The sequence below is a fragment of the Balearica regulorum genome, chromosome 7, assembly GCF_011004875.1.
Source record: "Balearica regulorum gibbericeps isolate bBalReg1 chromosome 7, bBalReg1.pri, whole genome shotgun sequence".
In the NCBI taxonomy this organism is placed as follows: Eukaryota; Metazoa; Chordata; class Aves; order Gruiformes; family Gruidae; genus Balearica; species Balearica regulorum.
In genome coordinates, this window is record NC_046190.1 from 38,085,883 (window position 1) to 38,107,142 (window position 21,260).

The following is a 21,260-nucleotide window of genomic DNA, read 5'->3' on the forward strand; positions in this document are numbered from 1 at the left end:
CTTTATTCTCAGAAACAACCCAATTGCTCATTAAGTAAACAGTCTTTTGAAAGACCTTATACTTACCTCCATGTTTCATACTTCCACCCCTCATTCAGCTGGGAACACTCGCAGAAAAACCCCATGAAAGAGTCTCTCTAAACGTCTCGATTTAGAGAGCAAGGTTCCTAATAAAGAGCTACATAGAACCATACATTTAAGCTGAGTAACTAAGCAACCCAGTTTAAGGGGGAAACGTCCTGTCTTATTTCCTGTGTGACTGAATTCAGAACTACAGCTGTGCAATTTAGGATAAGCTTGGCATAACCTTTACATTAGCGGGCTTGTACTACAATTGCTCTGTATTGAGAATAGCATAAGAAGGGCTTTCACAGCCTATTTTCAGCTCTTCCTGACAGACATCTCTAATTGTAGACACTGGGAAGGAACGACAGCAAACTCGAGTTTGAATCAAACGCATTTGCCACAGTTCTTAAACCTACACTGGATTTCTGTGCTTTGATTCAGACTGGCTCAGTTAAGCACTACTCTAAAATTCACAGCTCAGAAATTCAAAGAATCAAGTGAAAGATGATCTAAGTGTTAAAATCTGACTGTAGCTCGGTTTGGGTTTGTTTTTAACTGGACAAAAGGGGAGGCTGACAGATAATCAAATATAAAGAGAACATACATGAAACAAAGAGTACTCTTGTAAGCTGTCGTTCCCACAGCCTCAGAAAATGTGCTTTTATACAGAATATGCAACCTGAACAGCTGATTTATTTTGTAGCTTTGTCTCTCCATTCTTCCAACTCTCTTTGTACAGATATAATATCCATAAAGGGCTTGGTACGTGAAAATTGCCCTGCAAGTGCTGTGGATTACTATTTTACTTTTACAGCTTTAGAAAAATGCAGTGCCATCTATCTTTTCGGCAATATCCTTTTAGATTGAAACAACTTTCCATTTTACAAGCAGTTTTTTAGTTGACAGAGTCTTTAAAATCATACTTGTGCCTGAAAACACTGTAAAACACATAAAAATATGATACTATGCCAACTAGCACCTAAAGTTGCTATTACCAAAAGTAATTTTTAAGACCATTAAAATGCACTGGATGACTCCAGAATAGCTATAATATCTTCAGAAGTGCTTAAACTTCATAAGTTGACTAAACCTGCTTTTAACCATTACTATGCACTAAGCATTAAAACTTCATGCTGTTTTCAATATTTTTGACATTGCATTTTTTTTTCCTATTACCCATGTGATTCATTTGAGACAAAAATTTCACACTGGAGGATGAAAAAATATTTAATATTTGGAATTAAACTGAATCCAGGTACTATAAGAAAATTTTAAAGTCACAGCAATTTTAACTGCTGTATAAAAGTAGATACTTAACTACTAGTACAAGTAACTCAGAAAAAGCGGCTGGAGATACCTGTAACCGTTCATACTGTTAAAACTTCTTTACATGCAAATAAGAAAGGATTAACGTTTATTAACTGAAACACAAGAGACAGGTAAACTGCCTACAGATGAGCTAATAATATTTAGTTTTCCCCTGGTCCAAAAGGGTATATTTGTGACTTTTAGATTTTAGGCTCAACGTTAATGTTTATTGCTACCAAAATCACATTTACCTATCAGGCTTCTCATCTTCCCCTGAGGTTTCTCCCATTGAGTCCAGGATTCTTTTTGTACACAACAGACACAGAAAATGTGATATAAAAAAATACAAGTTTGTCTTCTACGGAACTGATTAAGACTAGTTGAGACAAAAAAAAAGAAGCATTAAAAAGAAAGTTTAAGATTAACTTTAGGAAAAAACCTGCATGAAATTTTGCTATATACACAGGAATTTTTTCATTTTTAAAGCAGATATAAAATTTTAGAATATTACATTACCATACGCAAATACCATCGAACCATATTCTTCAGACTGTGGTTTTGGCAACTTTCTTTAAAAAGCAGCACTTTATAGACTAGAAATAAAGTTATACTGACATGAAACCTCAAACTTCCTTGGGATTTTTAAGATTATAACCCCCTCCCCTCATCCTAAACATCAGCAACATTCATGTGGTATTAAGCAAAAACCAAAGAGTCAAGTTGTCAGAGTCTACCTTCTACCTTCAGTGGTAGAACAAGAAGAAGCTGGTTTGGTCCTCTGAAGTCACCTCTCCCACACTGAGCACTAGCTGCTGTCAATATTTAAGTAGTTCAAGAAAATTCCACTTGGTACCAGATGTGCTGAATCTACAGCAGGTAACCCACGCCCACCTCCACTGAAAACAGGCTGTGCTAATTAACCTGCCAGTTCTAGGATTGTTTATGTTTCAGGTAATTAACTAGCAATTTTGTGAACATTTACATATTGTGCCTATAAATATCTTTCTCATGACATCTTTAATGAAGTCAATGTTGATCAACATCTTCCTGTAATGTAATCAAGCCATCAAGCAGCAGCGACAGAAGGTGAGGAAGTCGCTTTGCAGCTCAGTAAAGCAATACCCCGCTGCGCCCTTCACGGAAATGAAGGGGAGCAAGACAACTCCTCGCCTTCAAAGACACCCGGCTCAGCTCCCTGAGCACTCACTCCAGTGCTGCCAAGCTTAGCCAGTCAAAACAGACTTCCACAACTACATTTTAGTCGTAACGGGGCACTACAAATTTTCTCCTCCTTTTGTCCGTGGCAAACGTGACCCTGTTCTGGGAGGACAAGCTGCCGCGTCCTACAGTCACGGGATTCCGTCGGATAACCTAGCACAGCAGAGCATCGCCTACTCCATCCCTGCAGAAACAACCATCTGTGCGACTGAGGACTGACTTGGAGGTTTGCAAATTTAAAATACGGACCCTGATAACGTGTCTTAATCATGATTTAATTACGATTGAACATTGTATTGAAGTGAGACAGATGCTGCGCTTTGGTTTTGAAAGGAGAAAATTTTAGGTATTTCAGGTAGAAGACATTGTATCTAACAGTAGTGACAAAAAAAAAAAGCCTCAAAGGCCACAAAAAGGGTAAAGACCTGGTTTTTAAGCATATTTCCAAGCAGACATGTAGTAGCAGAGCCCAGGAAATAGCACATAATGAACTTATGACTTATAATCAAGTTCCTCTGGCTTCATAAAGTTAACTTACTTTGCACAGAGGATGCCAACATACATTCACAGATGTAAAAATTAATTAGCCAAGGATCTGGATAATGCTGCCCCCACAGCCTGGGTGAAAAGGTACGCAGCTGTGAGCAGAAAGCAGGCTCTGAAGTCACAGATAGGTGGTCTTTACCAAAAAAAAAAGATTAAGGCATCTAAGATATTGTGCAGCTCTTAAACACCATCTGAGTCACAGCCATTTGCATGTTCTGCATCCATGAAAAATGCAAAGTAATAAGACTTCACAGAAAGTATCGTCCTTTGAAGTATCTGTTTAATAAATTATGGTCCAATGGATTCAATAATTGAAGTCTGAACTTTCTGCCCATCACAGATCTAGCCTGCGTCTAAATAGCCTGAACTTGAGTTAATTATAAAAGCAATAAGGACTTTAACATTGAATAGCTACAAGGAGTTATTTGTTTTTCTTCTGGTTAGATACACACTTTTGATACCTATTATGTTGAGCAAAAAATGATACAATCTTAATTTCATAACTAAAATTCTTCCCATCTATAATGGTAATCATACCCATCCTTATGTAAGTTGTACTTTGTGTTCCTGGTCCCACAGTTTATTGCTTACATTTCCAGGTAAATTCACAAAATCTCTCCCAGTTCTAAAAACAATTTCCCTGAAAAAAAAGCAAGGCTGGGGGGAACACAAAGCTTATGTGCAAAGTTAGTACTTACTTCAATATTTTGTCAAAATGCATTTCAGAAAAAACCTTTTGGTGAAAAGCATGAAGGTATAACTTAAGTCTCTTTTTTGAAGCTTCTATTTTAAAAAGCAAACTACAATCTGAGATGAAAGAACACATCTATGGCATCATCTTGTTACTCCTGCTAGATTTTCCATAATTATACTTGTGTTTGGGAAGCTTAGGTTCTATTAACTCAAAAATGATCCGGTGCAAATGCAAAAAAGTTACAGCTTTTATCTGTCTTTGAATCAATTTAAGATTGATTTTAATAAATTTAAGGGGTTTAGTGATCTCCCCTGTAAAGCAGCTATGTGAGTAACAAAGTCTGGGATGAGACAAAGGACTGTTTGACTCAGCACCCTTCAGCAGACAGCGGTTGCTAGCATCCATCTACAAAGGATTCCCCAAACAGGCCAAGCCCGCCAAAACCACGGTGTTAAAGCCAAGCAAAGCAGCTGATGCTGGTGCATGGGCTCTCCAAGCTCTAAATTCTAAAATACTTGTTCCAGAAACTTATATGCTTTAGACAGGATTTTTTTTGTGGGTTTTTTTTTTTTTTAAAAACACTCGTGAAAATGAAGTGAAAGCATAGTACATCCGCTGTCTAAAACTTCTATCATCAAAGAACAGATAAATTGCAAGAAGGGAGTCGATATGCTTCTGCTACACTGGAAATGACATTTCATATCCCTTGCAATATGACTCCAAACCCTGAAAATATTTACTTCTCAACTGTTACCTACTTAGAAAACAGTTACAAAAATAAACACCTTATAGGACATCCCAATTACCATCAAAATCTCTCTCTATCACTAATCTCTGGGACAGCTGAAGACACTGAAAAAAGATCTTTTGCTCAAACAGACATGATTTGGTACCTTAGTGCTTCCCACGGCACCAAATAGCAAAGAAATATCATAAAAACAGTTAACAAAACTACTGGCTCCTGGTGCTAATAAAGAGCATAGGTAAATTAACATAAAATGCAAGTTCAGCTTCTTATTGCAAAAGTTATCAACATTTCAAAAAAAGATGATGATATTTGATGGCAGAAACCTCGATCATTGCTTGTGCAGCTACAGCTCTCCTCAGTGTTTCTGCTCCTATGAAAAAGTAGAAGCGCCAAAGGAACGTCGGCTTCTGCCCATCAGTGATCCTTCTTTCCCCTCCAACCACGTGCGTACGCACAAGCGCTTTTCAAAATAGCGTTTGACTAGAAAGGACCTTAGTACACCTCAGGAGGGGTACTTGGTAAGGCAGTCCAATCCAAATGCGGATTCACTGAAGTTTTATGTCAGCAAGGATGGGTAGCAAAGAATTTTTTTCTTAAATTACAAAAACAGAATGATAATTCGGACCTACAGGTTATGCAGAGGCCATCAGCAGGAGGACAGAAGTGATGTCTCCAAGCTGGACCCTGTTTCCTCTCTATAGCTGGAGATAAAAGGATATAGGGGAGCTTTCAAATTATCCCTGTAACGTTTCCAACCATGAGATAGCACTGAAAATAATCCTGCAGATGAGACTGCGATTGCACAGGTATTTCTGTAGGTTTAATGTACGTTCTTAGCATTCAGTACTGTCAAAGACTATTCCACTCCTAATCCTATTCAACCCTATTTTTTTATTTTATCTAGCAGACAGGCACTGATAAAGTAGCACACCTGACACAGAAGTACTTGGCTTCTACTCCATATCCAGGCTGACTGTAATGGAGAGGTTGATTTTGTATTAGCCAGATGCACAACTGAAAATAAATCCCAAACCATTGATTATACTGGAAGAACAAGCAGATAAGGCATTTTCTTTTCATACCTCTCGTACTTAATTACACACAGGTTCTACCCACAAGGACTGTAAGAAAACAGCTGAGCACAGCTATGGGACTTTTTATTATTTTTTTCCTATGTATGATTGCTTATGTTCTTTAAGTATAAAATTAATCTCTGTGTGTGTAAGATTCTAGTTCACTACAGGTTTATTTCTACATAATGAAGAAAACAGTTGTTTATCTGAAGCCATTCACTCAGTTTATCTTTCCGTGTCAGTATGTTTATAACTATTTCAATTATCAGACAACGACAGGTTCACTGATTATATGGAGCTGTGTGAAGACCATGCCTGGAAATGCCTGGCTTTATCTGTTGTTTGTGTGCTGAGTAATTCAAAGACATTTAAAGTACAGTAGCCTCCATCACGTTTCTTTGAGCACCCAGAATCTTATTAGCCAAGCAGAGACTCTCATCACCTGTTAATCACTACATCCTTAGCAGAATAAAAAGACTAAGGCTTGAAGACAACACAAAACAAAACTGCAAAGCCCCTGGAGCTGTAAAACCACTAGCCCGTGCCACTATACCCACTGGTGTTATTAACTAAACAGATAAAATTGTAGATATGAGGAGCAATTGACTTGAGCAGCATCCCAGAGGCAAGCTTCTGTGTTTTCCTGATTAGCTTCATTCAATTAGGTCTTCTTAATTGCTCATGTGCTAAAGCTCATTAAATGAAAAATAATATTGCTTTCCTGCAGGTTGTGCACTTGAGATTTGAAAAATGGACACTGCTGGTGTACCTTTGAAATCTCTCTGGCAGTATCTCAAAGAGCAGTTACAGCCTATCGAAAGCAAACTAGACTGATATTTTGTGTGGCTGTTGGATCCTCAATCTCACGGTGAGCTCTGTGACAGAGTATTTCTCATTTTCCTCTAAATAAATCTTCAGGCTTGTCTTTATAGTATAAACCTGTAACTAATGCAGCCCAGAATGATGAAATACCACAGCTTCATAGAGCTACATTACACAACTTTTCCAGTTCTCTTTGGTAAATCCAAGTTTCTCCTTCATTATCTCTTCATGCAGAAATTATTCCAGACCATTTCTGAACAAAAACTCTCCAATATTCCCAAACCACATTACACATAGAAGCAGCATGATTTTTGCAGATGATACTACGTTGTTAGGTAAACAAGCCAAGTCAGGGGTTTTGTTTGGTTTATTTGTTGTTTTTTTTTCCCCCCATACAAAAAAAACATACACACAACTCCAAGTTGATGCTCTTAACCTTTTCTCTATCAAGTGAAAGCATCTTCTTCACATACTGTATCATTATGCTTAGCAGGAATTGCAGATGTTCCTTTTAATTGAAGTGGAATAGATTTCCTTCCTATCAGGACAAACATACTTTGTGAGCATTTCATAAGATATATATCTTATGGAATGCAGCATTTTAATGAAAAAGAAACCGTGACCAAAATCTCTATCAACAAAGACCGTAAAAATAACATCTTTGATTAATGCCAGCTACTGAAATAAGTTTAAGGTTATGAAAATTTTCTACAGTTGCGTTCGTTATAGAAAAGCAGATATACGGCATGTTTAAGTACAGATTATGTACAAGTGCATTTTTATGCTTTCCCTGCACACCCCCCCCAAAAAAAACCACCCCCAAAACAACTAGTAAAGGGTCAATGGAACAGATAGCTCAGAAAACGTACCTACATACATGAAAAACTTCAAACTTCCTCCTCTCATTTACAAAAGAGTACTCACCAAATGAGATGGTATTCACAATTAAAAAAAATATTTTTTCTACTTTAGCAACTCCTGTACTGAAGCCAAGCATGAAAAAAGGCTCAAACAACCCTTAAAAATGTTTCTCGGAAGGGAAGAATCACAAATATTTTTCTAGAGCCTCTTATCAGAAAATTCCCTATCTGCGTTGATAAATACTTCTTCTGTTTTCTATTTAGCATGTAACACTTTATAAAAAATCTTCCAATTGTTAGAAAGCTAATAAAGAACAGTGCCCAGAGTTTTTCAATTCATTTTGCAATAAAAGCAGGAAAGGGAAACTTGAAAGGAAAAAAAAAAAAAAAATCAGTGAAGGAAGGGAAACAGCTGAAGTTCCTAACTTGTGTATCTGAAGCTTTGCACACTAAACAAAATGGTCTATACCAATGGCTCAAAAAGCCATTTAGCACCTCTTTACTATAATTTCCAAGCTGAACTTTGGAGAAAATCATGACACAAGCTTGAAAATACTGATTTTCATCTTTCTACGTCTAAAAATCTTGAGATAAAACACTAGATACCATAGAATTACATGTAATAACAGTGGTACAAATCTTGTTCTAAACGCTAAAGCAGTCGTCCTAACGAACATCAGCTCCAGGGAACTATTTCCCCCAGCTTCTGAGAAGTGGGACTCATTTCATTTTAGAGGGGATTCTCTGCCCTTACTATTGAGTGCTGACAACGCGGGGGCAAGAACCCCACTCGCATCACACAACGGTTGATGTTGCATGAGCCCCCGTTCACAGAACGGACCAACACTGCATATGAAATTTATTTGGAGCTCTCGAATTTACAGTCAGGTGTCTTATTGTTCATCACTATTATTGCCAAATAAACAGAGAAACAATGTATGGAAATTTTTGAAAGGTGTCATTTACTGTAACTTCATCTAATAGTAGCCATTATCCCAGAATCACATTAATATTCTAATGATTCATGTAGCAGAATCCCAATAATTTATGGAGGGGAAAAAGGTCTGATGAGTTAAGAATTATTTGCAAAGATGAGTAAAACCTATTGTTTCTATGATAGAAGATGGGAGAGAACAATATAACCACCATAAACTCACAACAATAAAACACATCAACTGCTCTGTCATCCAGTATCAGCAGCAGCTATACGATGTGGAAGAAAAACAGTCCACTCCGTTTTCCTTTGACCTTTTTTCTGAAATCTTTCAAAACTTACTATGGTTGTTGTTTGTTTTAAGCCTGGACCATCCAGAGGTTTGGATGAAACTTTTAACGAGGGAGGCTCCGAGCTGCTTATAAAACTGTTCCTCTTTAGGACCCAACAAATACGCCTGTTTAAACAACAACTCTGTTTAGAAATAAGCCACTACATTAGTCTCATTTGACTTTGACTTGCACAGCAGGTCAAATAATTAACTCCTGCCCCATCATATATCCTTAAAGACAAGGAACCACTTGGCAGTAACAGAATTAGATGTAGCTGCTCAAAGCAATGATGTTTCAAAACAAGTGATATCACTAACAGAAAACCCTCCTTGTCAGTATAATTGAGTAAATACAAACAGCTCATTCTAGCAAATAAAGAGAAAAGTAATTATTTTGGCAATAACTTGTTTTTCTCAACAGAGTGTACCACAGAGCAGGATTTGATTTACTTTAAGGGACAAATAAATCAAGTATTTACTGTTGCATCAATATTACAGGCAAAATAATCAGTAGCTTAAAAATCACTGACGGAAACTATGATGTTATGGTACAGGATCAAGCAAAGCAAACCATGTGAGCTAGCTATTTACTGCTCTGCAGGAATATGTTGAAAAATGCCTGACAATTTGCAACACCTTGAATAGAAACCCCTTTTAGATGTTTCTAAAATGAAAAGTGATAACATTTACCACTACTGAAATCAAAAAAAGAAAACTGAAATGGCACTGTAGGTAAACACACTCAAAATCATACCCCGACGTCCATCCTTCTGTGAAAGTCAGCTTTCTAAGATAATTCGGACTAGATCTGTACAGCCTTCAAATGCAGAGAAATCCCATTCATCTATAAACCCAATCTGACAACACAATTTCTCTCTCTTGCTTCCTTTCTCACCTCCTCAGCCCTTCACTTTGCAATCAGGCTTAACTAGGTGCATCAGGATAATTTGACATTATTTAAGTACTTGATTTCTGCTCACTGTAGCCTACATACACGAACTATTCATCTCCCTACCAATTTAAGGCTTGCCATGCCTCAATACACTGTATAATAAATACTGCAGTAAAGGACAGAGTGTTTCTTCTTTTTTTTTTTTTTTTTCCCAAAGCCTAGCTCAATAAGGCCCTCAGACATTTTTGGTTTTAAATCCATCTCTCGCTTGCTTCTGTTTACTCAAAAGTTTTCATTTCACCATCTACAAAAGAATTCTAATCTTTCACCAGCAATTCCCCAGAAGAGACGAGAGAGAGGCCGTTCGCCCGGGAGGAAACCCCACGTTTGTTTGATCACGTCTGTGCATGAGGGCAAAAGCCTTCAAGACAAATTTTCTTTCAGAGTCCAGTCTATTTGCTCTATTAAATTCACATTAAATACTAACATCATAGTCCTACCCATTGCAAAAGTCAGAGGCATTTATTCACCTGACGCTACAGGCCAGACTTACGAACTGCAGTTACTCCAAAAACTACAGCAGTATTTGTGAAAAGCGGGGGAGAGTGTTTCGTTTGGGGGTTTTTTTGGTGGTTGTTTTTGGTTTTAGGTTCAAATCCCCAGACATTTCCTCACCACAGGCACTCCATACAAATCCCTAGCAATTGACCGAGTTTACGTGAGCTTTAGTCAAGAAAAACACTGTCTATATTTAATGATAGACAACAGCTGAACAGTAATGATCCCCTAATCTGAAAACGATTACTGTAAAATGAATGCATTCAAATGAGCTGAGAGCACTCATCCTTTACAATTATTGCCCACACACCTGACTCCGCTCCCACTACGCACACCACAGCAGAGGTGCTGTTTGCTCTCTGGGGCACGAACTCAGACCCTGCACAAGTTCAGACCTGGAAGCGCTGGAAAACCCGGACCCCTATTTAAAGCCTTCCGAAGCAGGAGTCCATACTTACCAAGTAATCGACAAAAATGTCAAGATCTCCTCTGAAAAAAGATTTCCCACTTCATTTTTTTTTTTTCTCAGAACAACTTAGTTACAGCACTATTGATCTTTTTCTATACTAATTACTTAAAACTTCATATTTATTGCTATTGTAATTGGAGGTGTCCTTGCAATAACCCACTGTTCAATCACATCTTCGTCACATAATAAACCAGAAAACTTATGCTTGTTATTGATGCCATTAAGAATGTCACTCCTGATAATTAATTATAGTTCAATTAATCGAACTGAAGCAAAACCGAGCATTTGAAGTGATTCAAAACCAAATCTGTAATTTGTAAGGCACAGAACTGTTGCTCTAAAGGACACAGCTATGAGTTGGTTCTTGTTATGTGAAAATCAAGTCAGAATAAAATCAAGTTTTGATCAAGTTCAAGTTCCTGTGCCTTGTTTTAAACAGATACTTCTCATCAAAAATGGATTAAACTGAAGAATAGTAGCAACAGGGAGGTAGTTCCTATCACAGTTTATTTGTCAACATATGACAGTCTCATATAAGTTCAGAAACTAATTCTTGCTGCTGGGCTAAGATGGGGAAAACCGAGATGAGAGTTTGGGAAAGTAATATGACAGGGGAGGGACAGCGATGCATAGGAGCAGAAGGAATACGCAGCTCGCCAAGCTAGCAACAAAGTTCAGTGGCAGAACAGGGAACCCCAAAGATAAAGGAGAGATTGTTATAATGCACAAAAATGGGTACTTATAGAAGACTGAGCATGGAAGAATATGCGCACCACAACTTCTAGCCAGCACGAAGGAGGGCAAATCTCAAGAAAGAGGAAGAAGCAAATGGATGTTTCTCCCCATCCCCTGACTTTAAAGAGGCTTTAAAAAGAGAAAACTCATGGATTCTGGAAACTTCTGTTTCTGCTCAGAAAATCTCTGCGTGTTTCAACTCACACCTCACCCCATTCCTCCCGTGTCCTCTGGCTGCAATGAAGTCGACGCTAGAGAATGCTGTGACTTGGGAGTTTCCTGAGAGCTCAGACTCCTCTGCTCAGACCAAGTGCTTCATCTTCAGAAAACGCTTTCAGAAACTTAGTCTGAAAATGAGCTTCAGTAAAGACAAAATAAAGACACCCAAACTTGTGCTCTATATTTCGAAGCCATAATTTAGGTACATAACCCAACTGATCATGCAGTGCAAAACTTAGTGGAATCCATCTACGTTTACAGGCTAACAATCAACCAACGTCAACCCTGAGTAGCTCAGAGCTTCTGTGTTGACACAAAATCTGCTGCAGTCATACTTCTTACTGTAAAAAAAGATTACTAGCCTCCCATGTCACAATGACAACACCCAGGAACACACAATTTCCAAACTATCACTACATACACAGTGTGTGAATACAAACCAGCCAGCACAATAGTTCCAATAAAAATAAAAACTGTGTAGGCAATGTAAATAAATGGTGGTCCACGGTACGAGTAACGTGGCACTAAGGGACACAGACAGATTTTAAATTCTGTCATTTGCAGTATCTCTCTGCTAGGTTTTTTTAAAGTCGGGCTAGTCTAGTTATTGCTCTTCAAGAACAACTTCAGTTTGATTTCCTCCAAAGTTATTTCAACAGATAGACACATTAAAATATTTACATGTGTTCTTATTAAGGGCCTCCTAGTAAAGAAATATGGTCAATTAGTAGGAGCTATCTTCCTATTAGATCTAGCAGCCTGCTGATCTGCCAATGTGTGTATGCTTAAGAGAAAGCCAGAATAAAATGAAACAAGCAGGTTCTGCTGATCCAGCTGGAGGTGTCACAGCAATTCAGCAGGTAATCGAGAAAAGGATTTACCGGATTAGTGCAGATGGAATTTATCTTGTGGGGAACGATGTCAGAACACATGGAACCACACAAAAAATACAAAACCAACAATTGCTTGGAACTGTATTTTGCAGAATTAAATTGGCAGTGTCTCATTCTACAGCAAGTGGATTCTGTTTACATTGAAATTAAGAACGTGCACGCGCGCAGGAGCACCTCGGCAGTTAATTCACGTCCAGAGGGAAAGATGTCAGTAGAGCCAAATCGAGCCTGCGCAGGAAAGGTGGTTGCCTTCAACGCCTTTATACTACTTAGAACAGAAATGCAAAATGTATATGTGTATACACATTTTACATTAACGCATGCGTGTTTACAATTAGATGCACAATATTCATGACTGCAGAGCTTTACTGCAGAACAAACACACAGAGCAGTTACAGTATAATCCTCCGTACCCAGCCCTCCAAAAGTAAGGGAGGAATCTACCACACCTGAGAAAGCATTGTTCTATTCACACCGCATCAGTACACCGTCTCTCTTGGCTAAAAGGAATTAGTTTCAACGGAAGTGGGAAATTTGTTCTGTGAAATCTGGACACAAGATGGAGATCACAGAGTATTCTAGAAAACCCGACTTCCCTAGTCTAATTCTATGACAAAAATACTAAATCGTCAAATAAGTTTACAGACATACACCTCTCCACTCAAGACTCTTTCAAACATTACCATTAAAGCACAAGAATGACCAGTACAGGGTTAGCTCTGCTCAGCACACATACTCTACAGCTATAAACCGACATGTGAATGCACAGGCAGAACTGCTGCTGATTTTTAGGAGCTCAGTCCAGTACCACTGGAGTTACAGTTTACTCTCTGAAAGTCCCAGCCACTTTTACGGAGGAGACACAAGCTGTGCCGGTGCACTTTCACAAGGGTTTCTGCTTTCCCTCCGCCAAGCTGTCCCTTCCCAGATATGAATCCGACCTTAAGAAAGGGCACTCGTCCCTTGGAGGAAATGTACCAGCTCAGCATTCACGGCTTTCCCGCACCAAAGGATGGCTCAGGTCAGTCAAGTCCTAGGAGACTCAAAGAACATCGATGCTTGTAAGTACATAATCCGGGCAATCCAACGCGCAACACCTCACTTGCTGAAGAATACAGCTGAACAGAAAGAACATGGTAGGCCAGTGCCTAGAAGAGGCTCGTTCCTAGTTAGATCCCACAGTCTGGTTGTTCCAAGGACATTGGGATCTGGGACTGGTTTCTTCCCAACACATGGCTGGCTTCCTCATCCATCCCAGCACCATCACAAGGAGCAGGCACTTCTGCCAGGAGACTGAGGGCTGAAATTTGCACATTAACCAAGAGGAACCTTGTTTCTGATGCCTGTATTTCATGAATTTAACTTGCCTCTTGCCAGAGGGAAATTGATCTGCAGATTCAAAGCATTGTTCGTGGCGCTTCAAGACATCCCATCAGTTACACTTTAAAGAACTAAACCCTTCAGAGAAACTGATGGCTGAACTACAATTCAGAGACATCAAGGACAGCTCTTTTCCCTTTAGGATCACTGCAGAGCCAAGTGCCAGAGCTCCCCCAACCAAAAGCAGCAAGTTTCCATAAGACAAACAAATTATTGTGTTCTGAAGAACAGAGGTTTTCCCAGGCAGCCCTTAGGCGAGCACCTGTTTGCATTTCTCTTCTTTCACTGGATATGTACAATATAGGGCTCAGGGAATAATAAACGACCTACATGTATTCAAATATGCATTTTCCTGAATTAATTTCCCACCCAACAGTAATATATCAAGATCTAAAACTATTTTATTTTTAAAGTAGCCTCTTAAAGTGATTTGTGAGGCCCTTTAGTTACTCCGTTTTTGTAGCACAGGACTCTCGGACTGAATAAAAGACAGTAACTGTGAGAGGGAACCCCATGCAGCAGAAAAAACAACTGAAGGAGCTTATGCCTGAACAATCCTGGTGGCAAAAGTAAGTTGCACAGTTGTGTTTTTCAGAGGAAAGCCCTTATTTTGGGGAAAAAAAAAAAAAAGCACTCTCACATTTAAAGATAAAGACTATTTTTAAATAGCCATTCCTTACATTTTGATTAAAAAAAATAGTATCTGTTTAATCCTTATGAAGTGAAATACGTATTCGGTAAGTAAACCTTCTGACTAGCCTCAACCTCATCTCATTTCAGATGCCAGCACTAACTACAGATTGACTTAATCTCAATTAGTTCAACACCTTCTAAGGGCTGAAGTTGACAAGAGACACGGTCCTGCCTGCCTGGCCCACATGCCTCGCAAACTCCAAGTTTCAGTTTGCGAATCAAGTGAGAATGGAGTTTTACATCACGCCTAACCCGAGAGCTGCAACTAAGGGTTTGCCCTCCCCTGCCGCAGATCTGGCGGTTACGCAGCTGTAGGGTGAGTCAGCTCGGCCTATTGAGCCAACAGAAAACAAACCCAGCAAGCGCGAGTTGCTCATGGAGTTGGTTTTTTGGGAGGTATTTTATGTGCAAAAGGAGTCAGGACTAACAGTTTCTGTTTTTTCAATACAGAGGCCAAAACCCTTAACGCATTGATATCAATGAGGCCCGCCTTTAAGCCTACTTTTAAACCAACCATCCCCACGCACCCTTCTCTCAGTGGTAGTAGGAAAACCAGTAACAGAGTGGTACAGTAGGAGATTATTCTCAAGTAGATCCTGGGTTTCCACCTTCCTCCTCACTGCTTCTTTTAGCTTGAGAGTTTGCCTCTGAATTTAATAAGAGTAACACCGTAAAAATAAAAGAGTGTAGCTGACCTAATTTCACATATTGCAAGGCTATAGCTGACATTTCTACTTTTACTTAAGCTAGAATATTACTGGGGAAAAAATATCTTTGCAATATTCGTCCTGCTTGGAAAAGAGCCAACTAGGGGCAGCAGAAATCATCAAACCAGATTTCTCTCTTTTTTAAAAACACATTACCCATCCACCCACAGTCTTACATTTATTCTGGCGTATCATGTGATTGAGCAAAAGAACAATACAAAGAAATCATTAGAAGAAAACATGGAATAGGTTCATCAACAGTATACTGAGACTAACGTGATAACTCTAACAAAATAATTTTTTAATAATTGGGAGGTGGGGTGTGTGTCTTTTAATACTAAGGGAGTACAGTAGATGTAAAGTATTGCATTTCATCAATAGTTTTTACATACTCCCAAAGGAAATTATTAAACTGGAAAGGCTGGATTAGTATGAAAATTAAGTATCACCTGAAGAGAGCTGGCTAAAATGAGATGACAAGCAGACAGTTCAGATGGGTACTTTGTCCTGAAAGGCAAGAGAGTTCTCCACAAATGAGTAGCAACACGCGACTGAAATTTCAGCTCACTGAACACTTGGAACAAGAGATGGAGGACACAAATTTACTAATGGCACAAATGGAAACAAAACTTGAGCATAAACTTGACATTGCTTTGCACGTCACTTAAACGCCACTGACAAAAATATTGCCGTGAAAAAACGTCCCTAGAGGCCCGTACTTATCAGTTACGGATGACGATAGAAAGAGACAGAGCTGTATTACATTACAGCACAACCGCCTGCCACAAGTGCACAAAACACACTTTACTGAGCGAAATGACTCCAACAGAGACAACAAAGCACAGCTGGCATTGTAAAGAACTGTCAGGATGTCACCTGGACACAAAACACAGATGCCAGCAATCACATTCAGGAGAGGAATTCAGCCGAAAGAGGGACATAGCAGGACTACCGAGATCACGAGGGGAAGGAGAACCGACTGTGCGAGGGCAGCCTACAGAAACACATTTGTTTAGTTTAGGAAGCAAAAGACAAACAGGGGAATTATTGCTCTCTACATGTTCCTTTGGCTAGAGAGCAGAAACACCAGTGACGGAAACACATTACCTGGAAGATTATGGAGGCACTATCAGCTAGCCATGAATAAATTGTCTCATTTCTACCAGACAATGGCATTGAGCCAAACGAACAAATGAGATTCTAGGGAAGCTTTCTAATAAGTATAAGAAGAAAGCAGGCTATTTCCAAGGCAGTCCTTGATAAAGTTTTTTAAGGCTACTTTGTAACATCATTGATTGCTGTGGCTGGGGAAGATTTGATGACTCAGGAGGTCAAGCATAAACATCCGAACTAGAGAAAGTATGAGCTAATGGCGCAAAAACGCAGTGAGAGAGGCTGGCAAGTGGCTAAATAAGCACAGCTACAACCATGAAAACAGGTCATTTGCATGCTAGATGCAAAGAAATAGGTTATAATTTCTGCCGTAATTGATTTTTCCTGTTGGTATTCATGATTGTTCTGCTGTTAAAATAATGACACTGTTTTTAAATTGCTATTGCTATGAGAGTGCATCTTTTATATATTATATGTTAAATTACAAATTTTGTTATTGCAAATTACAACAACTCTACCAGTCCCAAGCATGCCAAGTTCTTCTTTGCAATGATGTAAGTACAAAACATAGTTTCTATTTAGCTACAAGAAATATATTTCAAAGTAATTGTTTTTATAAGCATTGCCTCATTAGCTGGGTGGCATCTGTTGAGTAACCAGTACCCTGCCCTGGCTTAAATTTATTTCCATATAATTTTTTCTCTATTATTGCATTATAATATTTATACAAAGTACCCTGAAGATATCAGAGATACTTTTAACTAAATTTACTCTTTCCTGAACATGGGGGGGGGGGAGGGGGGGGGGGGCAGGAAAGAGAATCAGTTCATTCTTGAGTTGGTATAGGAATATTTCATGTTCCTCAAGCAACAGCATTTCTGAACTATGCTCCCGGTACAGTAACGCTACTCTTGGCTACATGCATCAAACCCGTGTTCATTGAAAAGCAAAGCCCCCTCTGTTCAGGCTATATCAGAGATCATCATCATCATCAAGGACACAAAAAAAAAAAAAGTTTGGGTTCCGTGCTAAACAAAATAGTGTGAGCCAGGACCAAAAGATCCCCAAACAAACCACAAAGAAAACCCACCAAAAACGCAACCCAGGAGGAATATCATGATGTGACCACACTAGTAGGGATCATTGTAAACTCGTCCGAAACGCTGGCTTAGGCAAAAACCAGGAAATTTCAAGAATCTAAGTTAACGCACTAAAACAAAGCCTGTAAAACGCCAATACTGTCTGAATGCCGTCTCCAAAGTTGTAGATATATTGCTAAGTCGTCCACAAGATTTAGACCTGACTTTAAAATATTTTGTATTTTTAGGTCTTCTCCGTTTCCTAGTGACACAAGTTTTATTGGCAAGTTTTCACAGAATTATTGCAAACATTCAATATAAGAAGCAAATAAAAAGTCAAACTAGTGCAGGGCAATTTAAAAACCAAAGCGAAATCTAATTAACTGAATTTCTGCTGCCATCGCTATCTGTCAGTGATGCAATTTTCACCTGCTCACGATAACTCCTGACAGAGTAAAGTTGCACAGACTCTCTCCTGCTAAGTGACCTGTTCAGGCAACAAACAGCTACGCAAACAACAGATCCCCAACTGCAACTACATCTTTACAGCCTTTTTAAGGAAGGAAGCCACTACACATTTGCAGTCACACTATCACTAATGCATGACAGCTTTAACACGTAACTGTGGACAAGTATCTTTCCTTTCCTCTAAATCGCCTGTAACAAAAAGGTGTGATCTGCATGTTTTTTGAGATAGGGACATTAACTAACCTGGAAGTTTGTCATATAAGAAGGAGAAAGGAACAAAAATTGAAGCCTGAGGAATCTGTTTTCCTATTTTGAAATATCAAACTGTCCAATACTCTATGTTCTGGGGCATCTGTGCCATGTGTTTTGCACCCATTAACATCATTCAAGTGTAACTAGAAATCAGCATTCAACTGAAATTCATAATGTTATTTTGATCAAAGATGTCTTTCCGAATGAATCACGTTGCCTGCACGAGTACAAACAGTATCACAGTAAAAGGCACTGCTTTTTTATTTCCAGCCTACCACGAACGCTTTTTTCCATGACCGCAGAACAGATATAGCCCAGTGCAGTCCTACCGTCCTGCTTCCCTCCTCTCCCTTCATCCGCTTCCCATTGCTCTCCAGCACCCACGTCCTCCAGTGGTGCTGATACACGCCAGGGGACATCCCGCTGCCGTGCGGCTTCTCCTCCCTCAAATCTAGCGTTTTCCTGCTCAAAGAACACTTGACAGCCATCACCGCATCCAACATTGCAAAGCGTAATGGCCCCGCTCCTCTGCTATAATAAATGATTAAAAAGCAAGCTAATTGTATCCGAGCATAGATCAAGTGTCTGAAATATGAGCAGCTCGTACACTTCACTTCAGTGTCAAGAGTGACAGCTATAATGACAGTGTGTAAAAATGGATAAAATGAAATTAGTTTTCTTGTATATTATTGACATCAAATACAACGGAGGGTTGGGCTGGGGGATAAAAGGGAATAAAAGGACATTTGGAGAACAATTAGTAGAGCAAGAAAAATATACTATTTGATACCCCCCAAAAATTAGGCAAAATACAAGTAGGATTGAATACTTCTCATGAAAGCAAAACTACTGTATTTCGTAACTGCCAAAATAGCTTCTCCTGAAAGAAAATCCAGCTGCAAGAGTAAGTCATGAATATGTACTATTACAGCTTACCTACATGAAACATGTACTACTGCAGCTTACCTACATGGAAGGCATAAGTGCCACTTATAATGAGCAACTTCATTACAAACATTCTGAAACTGTAGTCAGTTTTTACCTGTCCCCCTCGTTATAGTCTTAGGAGTACTTAAGAACAAGTCCATCAAACTCAGTTCTTCAACTTTAAATTATTCAAAAGAATAAATCACAATCAGTCATCTAGGTCTGTAATTTTTTTATTACTATAGATAATTGGTAGAACACATTTCTGGTATTTCTTAACTAAATCCAACAAAGATGCTGCAAACATGAACATGAGCTATTGGTGCCACATTTCAGGATTTCTAAAGTATTGTTTCTCTAGAAGTCCCTCGTTGTGGATATTTTCTCACGTTTTTGGTCAGATATGTATACAGCCCATTAACAATTCTCTCTCAATTTCCTGTTCCGAGTGCTGTAACTGTCGATTCACAAATAAAGCAAGGTAAAGTATTTGTTCAATGAATAAGAGGAAAGAAATTTTAATGCTCGAGTCCAATACTGAATAATCACAACTTAAGAGTTTACCTTGCCTAGTAAATCAACAGCTTTGTACAATACAGTCACTGGCAGATGCTTAAAATCATGACAGCATAACGAGATCTATCTTTATTGTAACCTCTCTTTCCTACCAAGTATCCAACTACTTTTTCAAGTAATAATTCTGGGGTTTGGAAATGAAAACAAAATCACAGAATCATCCCACCCCTCCCACAGCTACACCCCCACGGCAAAAAAAAACCCCAAACCATAAAAACCCCCCCAACTTACCTTCATCATTCTGGGCCAAACAACCTGCTAAGACAGTAGCAACTGCAATCCCTACAGCTAACCATTTCCAGAGACAAAACCGCTGTAACATTTTTTGTCAAACTTCACTCAAGGCAGATCTGAAAAAGAAAGATTTGATACGCACGTTAGTCAACCAACCTACACAAAGGTGAGTTATTACAAACTTTCGCAGGTAACTAGGTACGCGTAACTACATACAGCATATATAGTCTGTAAGAGTGCAACATTGCTCCTGTTAAAAGCAGCAAGGTTAATACCATTAGCATCAATACATACACACGTACTCGTAACTTGATAATCATGTATGCACAGGCCTCCAAATAAAGAAAATGCAAGTTTCTTGCTTAAATTGGGTCTAATTTCCATAATGTCCATACAATAAAGTATTTATGTTATCCCTCCTGCTTTAGCCTTATGCTTTAAAGCACTCTGGAGAAAATTCCACTTATTAAAGCTAGCGTTCAAATGGAAGAGTCAACAGGGACCCAGTATGCAAAGACATAGCCCAGCAGAACTTCTCCCAGAAAAAACAGGAGTGAACCCCATAGACATAGATTTCTTGAAGAAGACAGACTGTTTTTTCATGCCCAGCAAAGGGGGGAAAAAACAAACAAAAAAACCCACGCATACAAAAAAAACCCAGGAGGATAAACTGGCCAAGACAGATCTGGATGAATTCCAGAGCATACTTAGTAACATTAGAAAGTTATCTAAGCTCTGCTGTATTGTTCCAATAAAGAGAATTAGCATATTTCTGTAGCCCAGAACTGAATTATTTAAAAATATTCCTTCACATTTAAAAACATTGTGACAAATACAATGGACTTCCTAGCAACAGAAGCATGAAATGGAGAGAGACTTACAGCAGTATAAAAACAAGCTATTGTATAAAAAGGGTTTAAGTGCTGTCAATTTTCCCAAGCAAAGCACTTGACTCAGATTTCATTGCCACTTTCTGCTTATAACTTTCTATTGTGGTTACAAAAGTGCTGGATTTCATTCCAAGTCAAACAGACTATTACCCCCCTCGCTCAACAGCCTCAGCATTAACACCATCTGATCCTCCATCAGCGAGCCATTATTGAAGATACACTATCATTTTCCTTCCACAAATTGAGCTTATAGAAAACATAAATGTATGGACAGCATCTAATTCACATGACACACAAAAAATAAATCTACTTAGGGCACAAAAACATCCTTTCAGATCACTCTCAATAGGCAATAGTTTCATTAAGTATTGGACAAGCCAAGAACTTCTTTAAGATCTGAATTTATTCCAAATCATATTACCTTGCAAAAACATTTTGGTTACTGTGAAGGAAACAGTGCTATGATTATAGAATCATTTAGGTTGGAAAGGACCTTTTGGATCACCAAGTCCAACCATTAACCCAGCACTGCCAAGCCCACCACTAAACCGTGTCCCCAGGCACCACATCCACAC

General features: G+C 38.8%; 1 protein-coding gene across 5 annotated transcripts in view; it reads right to left on the minus strand.

The window, feature by feature from the left end:
• The window catches only part of PCDH15 (protocadherin related 15), an 872,980-nt gene that overhangs the window by 341,681 nt on the left and 510,039 nt on the right, over window positions 1–21,260 (minus strand). For all 5 annotated transcript variants that reach the window (XM_075759010.1, XM_075759011.1, XM_075759007.1 and 2 more), the window contains one exon: window positions 19,793–19,911. In XM_075759010.1, coding sequence (XP_075615125.1) covers window positions 19,793–19,883 — 91 coding nt within the window. In that variant the 5' untranslated portion in view covers window positions 19,884–19,911. The remainder of the gene's footprint in view (window positions 1–19,792; window positions 19,912–21,260) is intronic.